Consider the following 13,845-nt stretch of genomic DNA (forward strand, 5'->3'; position numbering starts at 1 on the left):
ACAACAACATAGAAATCAAAAAAATATTACACTATTGATTCTATAACTTCCTGTTCTTAGAAATGTTGCAATTGTGTGGATAAAAATAATACACGAGTTTAATTTAGCATTAAATCACTAGTTTAATTAAGCAGTTTAACCAATAATTGGTTTAAAACAAAGTATATTCGGTCACATAATCTAGTGCAAAAGTACTTTGACTAACGATTTCTATACCTGTAAACTTGAATCACTTTTTGGTATAACAAACACTTTTAGTTCATTTTCTAAAAGGGGAGGCAACAATGAACAGATTATTTAAGTAGAAAATTCATGTTTTCTTGTATATATGCATTTTTTAAAAATTGGTGAACAATTTAAGTTAAATGTACCAATAAGATTCTGATGTTTATTATACATTAAAGAAAAGTTCAGTAATCACACGGTCAACTTTTTAAATTAAAGAGAAATATTTAACTGGCACATACTTGTATATCGTTTAGTTAGATGGTATCATAAGTTTAATTTTTGATTCTTGAAATGTATGCTTAGTACCTATTCTTGGATCTTCTGTTAGTATTGATGTAATGATCTTATTACTGTACATTATTTTTTTGAGTGATTATAATTAAAAAAAAACGCTTTTAAAGAGTTCAATTCATTGTTTTGTTTGTGAATTTAATTTTTGAATAATACATCTTATTTATATTTGTTTTTTAGCCTGAATGGAGTTTGAAAAGCATTCCTTTGAAATTTGGCCCACCTGGTCAGAGGTATTGTTTACTTCCTAAGATATTACATTACATTAGATATTATGTTACATTGCATTACATTAGATATATTTGTTAGATATTACCTAATTACTTTAGAAAATGTAACTTAATAGCACTAGTCATTTCATATTTTCCATTATTATAATTTTTGTTTGTGTATATATTCCCAGGTGGCTACAAAATGTGGAAAAGTCGTGCAGTTTTACCAATTTGAAAAAATGAAGGAATTTAACTATACTACTCCAAAAGTTGGGGAAATTGAATAAATTTTGTTTTAGTTACCTAAAATAATTTTATAATAATTTTTATGAAAATTTTGACACACATTGAAGTGTCTTATAATATGTTTTAATATGAAGAATAAGGCATAGCCAAAAAATAAATAATAAAATTTAGTTACAAAATTCTGGGAAGTTGAATAAAATCAGTCTAGAACAGGGAATTTTTTCTCGAGTTTTTGTTGCCTCCCTGAATACGAGGTCAGTCTTTAGATTTTTCACATGCTTGTTTATTAATTTTTTTTCTCTAAATTGTTTGTAGCTAATGCTGTCTACTTTTAATTTCAAATGCATATTATAGGTTTACGTTGCTATGAATGGTTTTTGATGTAGTGGGTGAACAAATGAAGGAAACAGATTAGAAAATGGGGGGTATGAGTATTTCAAGATTTGGCTGTATGGATGTATTGAGCAAATTAGTTTCCAAATGTTAAAAAACTGACAATGACAATAGAAAAATCGTGGAGAAATCCTTAATCTCCCCGATTGCCCAAGAAGAAGTGCTGTAGCTGCCTTTCGTCTTGCTACCAAGCACGATTGCTTATACGCTCATCTTTTCCGTCTTAAAATGGTGGATAATCCTGCCTGTCCCCTCTAACGCAGTGGTACAACGATGAATGCTCAGCATCTCCTCAACTGTTCAGTTCTCACAAAGAACTGTATCTACTCTCAATACTGGGAGGCCAGAGACCGTTTGTTCAATTTAAATTCTTGATTTAATTTTTGTGTTTGATGTTTTGTTTTTTGTATATTTCATCTCTTTCTGTATTTGTATTTCTCTTTTCTTTTGATCTCTGTACGGCGTTAGGATAATGTCTGTATCGCCTGCTGTATTGAAAATAAAAAAAAAAATGTTCAAAAACTATAAATCTTTAATTAGTAGCTATCAGAATTTTTTATTGGTTTATAAATCTGCATTAGTTTGAAGGGATTTTAATGAATGCTATTTAATTACTGAGTGTAATTCAATATTTTCTGTTAGCATGACAACCATTCATTTCTTATTTTTTTTCTTAGTTTTTATTATTTAATTGTAATCCATTACTGCAGGAACATTTAATTTTGCATTTCATTATTTTAAAATGTGTTTATATTTTAATTAAGTATTTATATTATTATTTGTTTATATTTTTAATTTAAAATATAAGCTTTTATTCTTTTTAAAATGTGAATTTTTTTTTTTTTAATTTCTAAATTTCATTTCCCAAGGATTGGGAAAATGTTTGTTGTATTTGTTGTAAATTTCGAAGATTTGTTATTATTATTATTACTTTTATTGTATTGATCTGTATTTCTAGCTATATTTTTTTTTCCATAGTGATTTAGAGATAGCAAGAGCACAGCAACTGAAACATATTGCAGATTTGGCTAAAGAGATGAATCTTTTTCCACATGAAATTGAACTTTATGGATATACAAAATGTAAAGTATCACTGTCAGTTCTTGACAGGTTAAAGACTAGGAAATCGGGAAAATATGTCGTGGTAGCAGGGTGTGTAATTTTTATTTATTTTTTATTGTTTTGTGATTTTTAAGGTATTATCAGTGCATTAGTTTTTTCCCATTGTTTTAGCTTTTTCAAAGAATACTTATTAAATTAAATATTTCAACTATGTGTGCCACATTCATATACTTAAATTCTGATCAACAGCGGAATAAACTTAGTAAAAAAAATTTGTAGAAGCAGGTTGTAACTGAATTATTAGTTTCTAATTCTTTCTTAACTTAAACCATTTTTCTCTTGAATTGCACAATTACAATCTTAGCTTGTTAATACATACTTAAGACTAAACATAAACTTCCGCCCCTCACCATGATAATAATAATATTGCAAAAAAAATTATAAAAATGATAATAACAAATAAAACAAATTCAATTTTTGAGTTTAGAATCTGAGTAGTTATCTAATAAGTCACAGAAATAGCTGTTTTATTGATACTGAAAGATTTAGCAATAAATTTTTTTAGTCTGCCAAGTCTGTCACCAAATCATTAATATATATATATAGTTAATCAAATTATTTAAATCCACAGTTAATCAAATTATTAACAAGCATTACAAAAAAATATCATAAAATTAAGATTATTTAGTTAAAAAAAGTTCTAGTTTAAATGAGAGCTTGTAGCCAGACCATAATGGATAAAGTGGCTAATCTATTTCAATAAATACTATCTTTTTGAAAATATTTTGTATTTTATCAAACTAAAATTGCTCTCTTATCTGACAGATTATATATAAAATTTAAAATAGATGTGTTTTATTTCTTATCTATTTCACCTGATAGTTTGTATTATAAAAAAATTACGTGATATTGTAATTTATTAAAGAAATATGGTGTAAATAAGTGTAAGGAATATTTTTTGTCAGTCTGTTATTTATTTATAGTGTATTCACCTTTAAAACTTATTCTTTTCAATCACAATAGTATCATTCTTCATATTTTGTCAGACATTGGCTATATTTTTTAATTTTTGTCTTTGTTGTTGTTGTTAATTTACGTCGCACTAGAGCTGCACAATGGGCTGTTGGCGACGGTCTGGGAAACATCCCGGAGGATGATCCGAAGACACGCCTTCACAATTTTGATCCTCTGCGGAGGGGATGGCACCCCCGCTTCGGTAGCCCGACGACCTGCTCGCGAAGTCGAGCACTTTTTGGTAGCACAGTTTAACGAGGACCAATACTTTTAGTCTTTGTCACTAGAAAACAATCAATTTAGTCAATGGTAGTAATGCTGTCGCTACAAGTAATAAAATTTTGAGTAGTAGTTTGTATCTTATTTTAAAAGTAATTTTTTTTTAACCAATATTCTGTTTTGGAATTTAAGGCTTATCACTACTTTTAGGTTAACCAGGTCCAAGTGAAAAGTCACCAAAAAATTTTGACTTCCACTAACTTTTTTTAAAAATATTTTCTATTTTATTTATTTTTTAAAACACATAAAAATTAAATTAAAAAAAATAGTTATGTATTATGCTTGGCTTACTGAAAAGTACTGGCTTATCTATTGCACAGGGCTTTACATTGATTTAATTGGCATATTGTGTTAATTAATTAGTATTATTTTTTACAGTTGATTTCTTCATCTAAAACGTGCAAATACTTTGCCTTTCCTTTGAGTTTTTTAGAATATTTAGGACTCATTTATCTTTTTTGTAGAATCACACCAACTCCTCTTGGCGAAGGTAAAAGCACTACGGCAGTTGGTCTGTGTCAAGCTTTAGCAGTTCAAATGAAACGAAATACTGTAGTCTGCTTACGACAACCATCTCAAGGTCCTACATTTGGAATTAAAGGTTATTTTTGTTTCTTACTTTCTAAACCTGTCATAATGCTTTTTCCTTTATTTATTAGTTTTATATTGAAGAAATGCTCATTGCATTATTTGAAATATCCTTGTTAAAATAAATAATTAGTGTGATATATATTTCTTGATGTGTACTTAGATAGTCTTTGTGTACGTTTATGGTATTTTTATATAAATGTTTTACTTATAAAATGTAAATATATTACTGGGAAAATGATTATTTGATTAATATTTTTAATTAATATTTTGTTACATTTAAAATAAATTTAGTTTAATAAACATGACATTTTTAAACATTTAAATTGTACTTAAAATAATGTGCCTTACTTAATTAGTAATTTGTTCATTCTAAAATTATGTACTGTGCTTTGATAGTATTTAGTTATTTTTCGTCATAATTAAAGAAAATTGTAAAAAGAGCATAAATACTTCACCCATCTAAGATTTTATTCTGAAGTTTTATTAATTTGACACACTTACTTATTTCTGTGCATCATCATAATTAAGAAAAATATTAATGAGTATTATTTTTAATAATAATTCTTTCCTCCTGTTTGTAGTGATTCTTAAAATTTTACAAATAAAATGAATCTTCATTTGAATTTAAATTATTAATTTTGTAATAAACAGCAAATTATTTACTCAAATTTAGAAGTTAACGTTCTTGAAATGCTACTTAAAAATATTGTTTTTTAGTATTATAATACAAAAAATATTATAATACATTAGTAAATATTATAATGATTATACTTAAAAATATTGTTTTTTAAATAATGTTTATTTGAATTTAAAATACTTAAAAATTAACCAACTATTTTAGTTATGAAAAATATTTGAAAAATAAGGAGGAAAATTATTATTTTCCAGATAATTTTTTTAATATAGTTAACAATTGCATATTTTCTTGATTTTATTTGCATTAGACAAGTCTGTCAAATAGTGAAAATTGTTCATTTTTTTAAGAAGTTTTTAGTGCTTTTTTTCTCAAATATATTGCCTTTTATTTGTATTCAGGTCGCCAGTTGTATGATATTATCGTTTTATAATATCGTTTTAGATTAATTGATTGTAGTACGGTGACAGTGAACTATACTTATTTGCTTTTAATTAAATCTAGGATCACAGTGAAACTAGACAATAACAAAATGCATAAAAAAAACTTTGCTATTCTATTGAATTTTTACATGATTCTTACAATTTTACTTAACATATTTTATAAGCAGTTGTCTCGAACCACAAATTTCTCAAACCATAAGAATAATTTTTATTGAACCATTGGAATAAAATAAACCTATTTCTAATATATTAAAAAGATAAATTTTTCTGCTCATTTAAGTATTTTATGTTGGTAATGGTGATTTTTAATAAATTTTCTTTAGCTTATTCTAGGCATTCTTTGCATGCAAAAACAAAAACTTATGAACTACTTTTTTAACAATACCGTTAACTTACTATTTATTTCTTTTAGTTCAGCTTAATGTATTGTTTAACTTAAGAAGAGCTTCTGAGTCACCAAGAGAAGGATACACAGACTTCTCTTATGTTATCTCTTGACTATAAATAAATTTAAAAGCTATGTTTAATGCAGAAGCTACCAAAATTAAAATATCTTCCATAGCCTAATAATCATGTAAATAAGCTCTTACAAGTAACTTTTGTACATAAAGCACCTCTGACTTGAAAACTATATATTTTTTTAGGGTCTGTTTTCTGAAAAGATTCAGATGATGCCAGTAGAATGTTTTTATTGTTAATTAAGAGTTATGATTAAGATTCTCTTCCGGGGATAAAGTTATATTTCTTTTCCTTTTTTTTTTTTTTTTTTTTTGTAATTAGGAGGTGCTGCTGGAGGAGGTTATTCTCAGGTAGTTCCAATGGAAGAGTTCAATTTGCATTTGACTGGTGATACTCATGCCGTTACTGCAGCCAATAATTTGCTTGCTGCTCAGATTGATGCTCGAATCTTCCATGAAGCCACAGCAACAGATGATGTAAGCACACTTCTATTTAACAAATTAGTATTTTTGTTGTATTTCGTTGCATTTTAGAAATATAACAACAACAATAACAGAAAGTTACTGTATTTTATTTTGTAACTTTTTTTTTAATTCAGTGAGTTTTGAGGCATAAAAATAATGTGTAAAAAGAAGAATAAAAAAATGTTTTTTGATTTACTTTGAAAAAAAAAAGGAATATTTTTTTTATATAATTGTTTAAAAATATGACTCTTTATGAATTACATGATTAAAGAAGATAAGTGTTGATTGATAAATTATACATATGGTAAACCTTATCTTTTAGATTGCTTTTAGAACATATATTCGATGTTTTAAAAATAATTTGCATTTATATTGTTATATTATTTTGTTGAAAAAGAGGACAAGAAAAAGATTTAGATGGTATTTGAGATTGAGCCTATGATCTCGACGGAAAAGTTTCTTTCTTGCTTTTTAAAAGTATCCTGACGTATTTCTGAATCATATTGTTTCCTTTTTATTTTTTTCTCTAATGGCTGGTTATAGTGTGGATAGTAAATGTAGTTTAGGTTCTCAAACTACTTATACATTTACTCATGGAATTATTTCTAGAAATTACACAAAAAGTAGAGTCCAATGAATTAAAATGAATACAAATAGTGCATATTGATTTATATTCTACCATAATTTAGTAAAAGTGTTATGTTCAAATAAATTATTCAGCATGAATTACTTTTAATTTTAAAATACCGCCATATTTAGGGATCAAAAAGCACTATTTAGCTAAGCCATTAGAAAATGGAGTAAACTGGCTGTCATTGCCTTGGTAATGCTAAAAGATTATATTAATAAAGCGAATAATGTTTTGTATATTAACCATAAGAAGTCATGCTTAGAAATTGTACACCATGTATAGTTATAACTATGTATGTATAAAAAACTATGTCTATGTATTGTGTAATTTTTATAAAACAAATTTCTGATTTGAGAATATAGACAAGTTGTCTGTTATCTCCTTTTCTCGTTATGAAGTTTAACTGCATAGCATTTATTTTTATCTAATTTCTATCAAGAATAAACTAAAAAGTGGTGCATATTTTTTTTGCTTTTAGGGTTTGTATAAAAGGCTTGTAAAGATTGTTAATGGAAAAAAAGTTTTTTCAGCTATTCAGATTGCTAGACTCAAAGTAAGTTTTTTTCCCTCTTAATTATAATTATAGGTAGCTAATAAAACATAGTTTGTCATAATTTCATAGATATGTGATATAGATTCTGTAATCAAAAAATTTACCATTTTCTTTTCTTTTAGAGAATTGGAATTCAGAAAACTGACCCAGATAGTTTAACTCCTGAAGAAATAAAGAAATTCTGTCGTCTTGATATTGATCCTTCTACAGTATCTTGGTATAGAGGTATTGAGAAATTAATTAAACTTTGGAATAAAAAGAGTTATTTTTCAATCATCATATTTAATATTTCTTGTCATTTCTAACTTTTTTTTCCAACTTTATTTAATTTTTAAACATATAAATTTTATTTCTTGAAACCTGTCAAATGGTATGAATAATTTCAGTTGCTGAAAAGATATAAAAGTAAGTTTTTATAATCTGTTTGATCATTTGACTGCATCTTAGCAGACATCGTTAATGTAGAACATTGTTATTATATACAGGGTATCCGCGCACCTAGAAAGTCATAGAAAATCATGAATTTTGGTATTGAATAAAATTTGTCATGAAATGTCATGATTTGAACTATTTTTTAAAAAAAATAATGGAAAGTTATGGATTTCGGTTGCCAAAAAATCTAATTTTGAAAATGAGATCTCCCCCCCCCCTCCAATTTCGTGGTGTCCCAAATATCTGAATTTCTAACAAAATCACCACTGATAGTCATATTTTATTAAAATATAAAATATTTTTATCATGTAAAATTATGGTGTTCTTTCAAAAAATGAGAGAAAAAATATCATTTCTAGAGCAGATTATCTTTTAAACTTCTGTGATTTCAGAAATTAAATTATTATTTTTTTTTTTTTTTATCAATTTAAAATACTAGCTGAAGTAAGCCAGTCATTCGCGAATTTTTTTCATTCCGAAATGAGAACAGAAAAATCAGGAGTATCTTTCCTTTCCAATGAACAAGAAAAGTATCTTTAGAATATAGTTCTGCAGAAAAAAAATATTCTCTTTCTTTACTCTGTTTTTTCTTAAATTTAAAATCTATAAATATGAAGATGCATAATGTAACAATTTGGTTATACCTATCATTTCGATTAATGTTATAATAATGCTTTTTTAAATTTATTGCTGTGTTGTTGTTGGAGAAAATAGTAACTTTGTTAGGTCAAGAAAAATTCTTGGAATTAGTCATGAAAAGTCATGAATTTGAAAATCTAAAATGTAGCAGATACCCTGTATTATTTACCGTCTAGTTTTTGTATCTAAAATAGTGTCCTCTCCAAATAATTTTTTAATCTTAATGTCCAAATTCAATACACTAAGTTCTTAAAACCTTTATTTCTTTTTTTTTTTAAATTTTAAATGTAAAATGCAATTTAAAAGTGTCTGGTACTTTAAGGTTTTGATTAAACTTTTGCGAGTCGCCAATTAAATTATTTTTCTTTTACAAATTTTTAAAAAAATTTCTCTATCGTACTAGAAATTACGATCAATAATAGCTATAAATGTATAGAAATATCTCATTCAAAAGTGTGAGTCCATAGTTTATTAAATATCTAGAATTAATTAAACTTAGACTTATATTTTTATTTAAACTTATACTGATAATTATTCTAATGATTTACGACAACTAATTTAATGTGAAAAAAAGCTTTTATCATATTTAAATTATGAAATCATGACATTTATTAGAGAATTTAAGAAGTTTAAGCTGTAGAAGTTTGGAAAAAGCGAGTGCTCTGGCGCGGTCCACATCATCTGACCAGGGTCAATATTACATACCATTGCTATTAAAAGATAGATCCCTAAAAATGGAGCTAGTTGCTGGGTTATAATTAACTGATGTGAATCAAATTGCAAAAACAATTTTACTCTTCGTTTATAAACTTTTTCTTTTTTTCTTTTCTTTACTCTTGTTTTACAGACCACTTGTCCAAGTGGAACATCAAGTTCTTAAATAAATGATTTAATTAATAATTAATGGTTTAATGTAATTATTAATAAATTTAGTTTTCACTGTAATTATATCTAAAGAATTGCTCAATTAATTGTTAAAACTCAAATCTAAAGAATATTTTGTTTTTAAATGTTACTTTATTTTACAGTTATTGACACAAATGATAGATTTTTAAGGAAAATTCATGTCGGCTTAGCTAAAACTGAAAAAGAAATGTGCAGAGAAGTAAGTCTTAAAGATATTACTGAAATCTAGATTTAGAGGTTTTTTAAAGATTGTATAACACTTACTTAATCTGTTTTATACCATTTCAGACTCGATTTGATATTGCAGTAGCTAGTGAATTAATGGCTATCCTTGCCCTAACCACAGACATGGCTGATATGAAAGAAAAGATATCCAAAATTGTTGTTGCTAATGATAGAAGTGGAAATCCAGTTACTGCTGACGATTTGGTATAGTTTTATCATATTCTAACGTTTACTCTATAGTTACTTTAAACACTTGTGAAAGAATTCTAAATGTAACTATTAATCTAGTCGCATGATTTTAAAAATGTAAAAAAAATTTTGTTTTGTTTTAGCATTTATATGTTTATGGAATATATTTATCCAGTAATTAAGTTTTTGCTAATCATATGAGACTGAAGCCTTTCTAGTTAAATGATTGTAGACCTACTTTATTATTTACTTTAAAGCATTTTTTGTGAAAAAATCTAAATTTAATTTTTTACCTGATTACAGGATTTTAAGAAGTAAAAAAAAATTGACTCATTTATATGTTAATGGAATACATTAATTCAATAATTGAATTTTTGTTTTAGTTAGTGCTTGGAAAATTTTTCGTTAAATCATACAGGACCATAGTCTTTTCAGTTAGATAAACATAGACTTACTCTATTAGTATTTACTTTAAAGCATTTTCGTGAAAGAACTTTAAATTTAATTTGTTTACTTGGTCAGAGGATTTTTAAAAGCTTAAAATAATTATAAACATTTATATGTTTGCATAATACAAGAAAAAATTAATTTTTTATTAATGCAACAAAAAATTGGTTACTTATATAAGTGTGAGACCAAGGTCTTTTCAGTTAACCAAGATTTCATACAGATTTTTGGATTTTTGATTTTTATACGCAACAAGAAATGTAGGAGGGAGGAAAACAGCTTGGTCCAAAAGCAATACTACAAGTCATTAAGTTTGAGTGTAATTCAATTGCACTTAATACCTTTTTTTTTCTATGCATAAGTTATGTTTACAGATCAAAAATTTAAGGGTAAAGAATTGTTTAAACATTTATAAGCTATGTCTCTCAGCTTTAGTGTTTTAAGAAAAATCTAATAAGTTTAATTTATGATTTTTTCTTCTTATTTTTAGGGTGTTTCTGGTGCTTTAGCTGTCTTAATGAAAGATGCCATTAATCCTAATTTAATGCAAACCCTTGAGGTAAATAACTCATATTTTGTAATATTTTTTTCCAAATTTTTGCGAAGTTTCTATTATCTAATTGTTTTTGAATTTCAAATCTTCAAGAGTATGTTTATGATGAACTTGAAGTGTTTTATTGTTGTTGTAATTTTTATTAAAATATTTAGATCAAGGGAAGACTAATGTATATATGCTAAGAAACGTGTAGCAAGGATATTAAAAATATATAAGAAAATATATCGTAAAATATGTTTTGAGGATGTTAAAAAAATATACGCTAAAACTTGTTGTAAGGTTATTCATGGTGCGTAGCATTTTTAAAAAGTGCTTATTTTTGATTTTCGTTTTTTAAAAGCCCTTAAAGGTGTTTTTTTCATTAGGTGTTTTTAAAAAGTGCTTAATTTCTCCTTTTCGAAAATGAGTTTTTTTTCTTTACCATGTCCATTTCCGCCACATATTAGGAAAAAGCCTGCTTTTCACATTGTTCTATTCAACATTTTCACAATTCATTCAACCACAATCCATTTTGGCGTACCATTGGTCCATAGCGTATGAAAGCGCCAATCATTTGTTTGATGAGAACTTGTGAGTCCGCGTGTGCATCTATTGAGCACTTCGGTGAGATTATTGCACTCTCATGTCCAACTCTACTGCAATTTGCAAGATATTCTTAATTTCAGGCTTCATTCCCCACCTTTTGATATCGAACCAAAAAGTGTCTTGATCATTTTATTATGGCTAATAGAATCAAGAAAAGAGTTCTTTCTCAGAAACTAGTTATTTTATCATGATCATGTAAAGTCTTTGAAAATTATTTTACTTTTTGTTAATGTATATAGTGCTTAAAAATGTCTTTTGAGTGCTTAAAAAGTACTTATTTTTTTGTGAAAAGATTTGGCTACTCACCCTGTATTTGAAAAATATAAGAAAATATATACTAAAACATGTTATGAGGACATTAATAAAATGTAAGAAAATAAATGCCAAACTATGTTGTGGAGTATATTAAAAACATAAGAAAATGTGTGCTAAAATGTGTTACAAGGATACTGAAAGAGTATTAGAAAATATAAGCTAAAACATGTTGCAAGGATATAAAAAATGTAAGAAAATTAAAACATTTTGCCAGGGTATTAAAAATTATAAGAGAGTATATGCTAACCACAGCAAATGAAAATAGTCAAGGCACTTTTTGATGTATCAAAACTTTATTTTTTTCATTGTTAATTGAATCTTTAATGAAACTAAAATGTTTATTCTACCACAATTTCACAATGAAAGGTAAAATTCTTCCAGCATATTATTAAGTTTATTAAAACATATAAATTTAATGCTGACAGACAAAACAAAAGTTTGAGATAGATACTACCATTCAACTTTTAATAATGCTGTGTATTTAAATATTGAATGCTGGTGTATTATTTTACTAATTAATGTATTTATTTCACTTTCTCAGGGAGCTCCAGTTTTTGTACACGCTGGTCCATTTGCCAATATTGCTCATGGAAATTCTTCAATAATTGCAGACAAAATAGCATTAAAATTAGTTGGAAAAGATGGGTTTGTAGGTATGTCATTTCAATATTTTTATGCTATTAAAAAAACCTTATTTTATATGTTATAAATTTGTTATTTTTATAAAGAAATTGTAGATTTTTTAAAAATTTCATGAAAGATGTTATTTTGCAAAATTGTTTTTTGTAAACTATTATTCCAATGCATGTTTTCTGGCATTTAAAATTACTGTTCAACACAAATACATTTAAAATCAATGTATTCATTGCATTATTATAAAAATAAAAATTTGTGAAGTGTTAGTATTAATAGAAAGGTGCTATGATTTATAATCGTTGCAATTTGAAATAATGTTCTATTTTAAATTTTGCAATTGCTTGAGGTTTAGTTATGTTGTTTTACTTTATTCTTCTTCTTGAATTGCAATTGTATTCTTCTTCTTGAATTGCAAGTTCCCAATTAAAAAATTTTCACCTTCATTTTAAAGAAAAATATAATTGTTTGGATAATACTATTTGATATAAAAGGTTATAAGAATAGTTTTATGAAAATAAAAAGTACTATTTTAAATAATTTAGCTAAGTAATTCAGTTATAATTCAATTGTAACAAAGATAATTGTTTCTTACATTTAAGCTAATTTAATTTTTTATTTTTTCATTATCTAGTAACTGAAGCAGGATTTGGAGCTGATGTTGGTTTAGAAAAGTTTTGCGATATAAAGTGTAGGTATTCTGGACTAACTCCTGATGTGGCTGTTATTGTTGCTACTGTGAGGGCACTGAAATTACATGGTGGTGGTCCTAATATAGCTGCAGCAGCCATTCCAAAAGAATACAGGGAAGAGGCAAGTTTCAAGTTTTGCTAAATTTATATTTTATGTGACGAAAATTTTATTCAGTTGTCACAATTTCAGTTTAATAAAATTTGCAAATTAAGTTCAGTTAATTCAGTTTAATAAAATTGGCAAAAAACTTATTTATTTTTAGTAAATAAAAATTCATTTATGTTTCAAAGTATTGCAAAATTATAATAACAAAATAAAATAATTTTCATTTTTTTAGAACCTTGAATTACTTGAAAAAGGTTACTGCAATCTGTCAAAACATATAAGCATTGCAAAGACATTTGGACTACAAGTTGTTGTTGCTATTAATTCTTTCACGTAAGTATGCATTTGAGATCAATGTAATCATAGTAGTTTCTTTTCTTTTTTTTTTAGAAAAATTTTATCTTATGTTCAGTATATAGTTTTTTGATGCTTTAAGGAAAAATCTCTTAGATGATGAGTTGTAATAAGTAGATTCAGGATGCAGAAAAATGCATTTATTAATAAATATTTAAAGGTTAACAGCTAACCAGTTATTCAAGAGGTAGTTTTTAAACCTAGTTTTTAAGTTAAGAAGAACTAACCCAACTTCAAATGAAATATTTCCTAATTTTCAGCAATTT

At 26.2% G+C, this 13,845-nt stretch overlaps 1 protein-coding gene across 1 annotated transcript in view; it reads left to right on the forward strand.

Moving 5' to 3' along the window:
• pug (pug C-1-tetrahydrofolate synthase, cytoplasmic) overlaps window positions 1–13,845 on the forward strand; it is a 40,201-nt gene that overhangs the window by 19,371 nt on the left and 6,985 nt on the right. Inside the window, exons 10-21 of the mRNA XM_087157503.1 lie at window positions 700–752; window positions 2,349–2,522; window positions 4,190–4,326; window positions 6,174–6,328; window positions 7,426–7,500; window positions 7,623–7,725; window positions 9,600–9,676; window positions 9,766–9,906; window positions 10,829–10,897; window positions 12,336–12,447; window positions 13,062–13,240; window positions 13,458–13,558. Of these exons, the coding sequence (XP_087013629.1) occupies window positions 700–752; window positions 2,349–2,522; window positions 4,190–4,326; window positions 6,174–6,328; window positions 7,426–7,500; window positions 7,623–7,725; window positions 9,600–9,676; window positions 9,766–9,906; window positions 10,829–10,897; window positions 12,336–12,447; window positions 13,062–13,240; window positions 13,458–13,558 (1,376 nt within the window). The remainder of the gene's footprint in view (window positions 1–699; window positions 753–2,348; window positions 2,523–4,189; window positions 4,327–6,173; window positions 6,329–7,425; window positions 7,501–7,622; window positions 7,726–9,599; window positions 9,677–9,765; window positions 9,907–10,828; window positions 10,898–12,335; window positions 12,448–13,061; window positions 13,241–13,457; window positions 13,559–13,845) is intronic.

Source organism: Parasteatoda tepidariorum, chromosome 2, assembly GCF_982258835.1.
Source record: "Parasteatoda tepidariorum strain Cologne lab strain chromosome 2, Ptep-v5.0, whole genome shotgun sequence".
Classification (NCBI taxonomy): domain Eukaryota; kingdom Metazoa; phylum Arthropoda; class Arachnida; order Araneae; family Theridiidae; genus Parasteatoda; species Parasteatoda tepidariorum.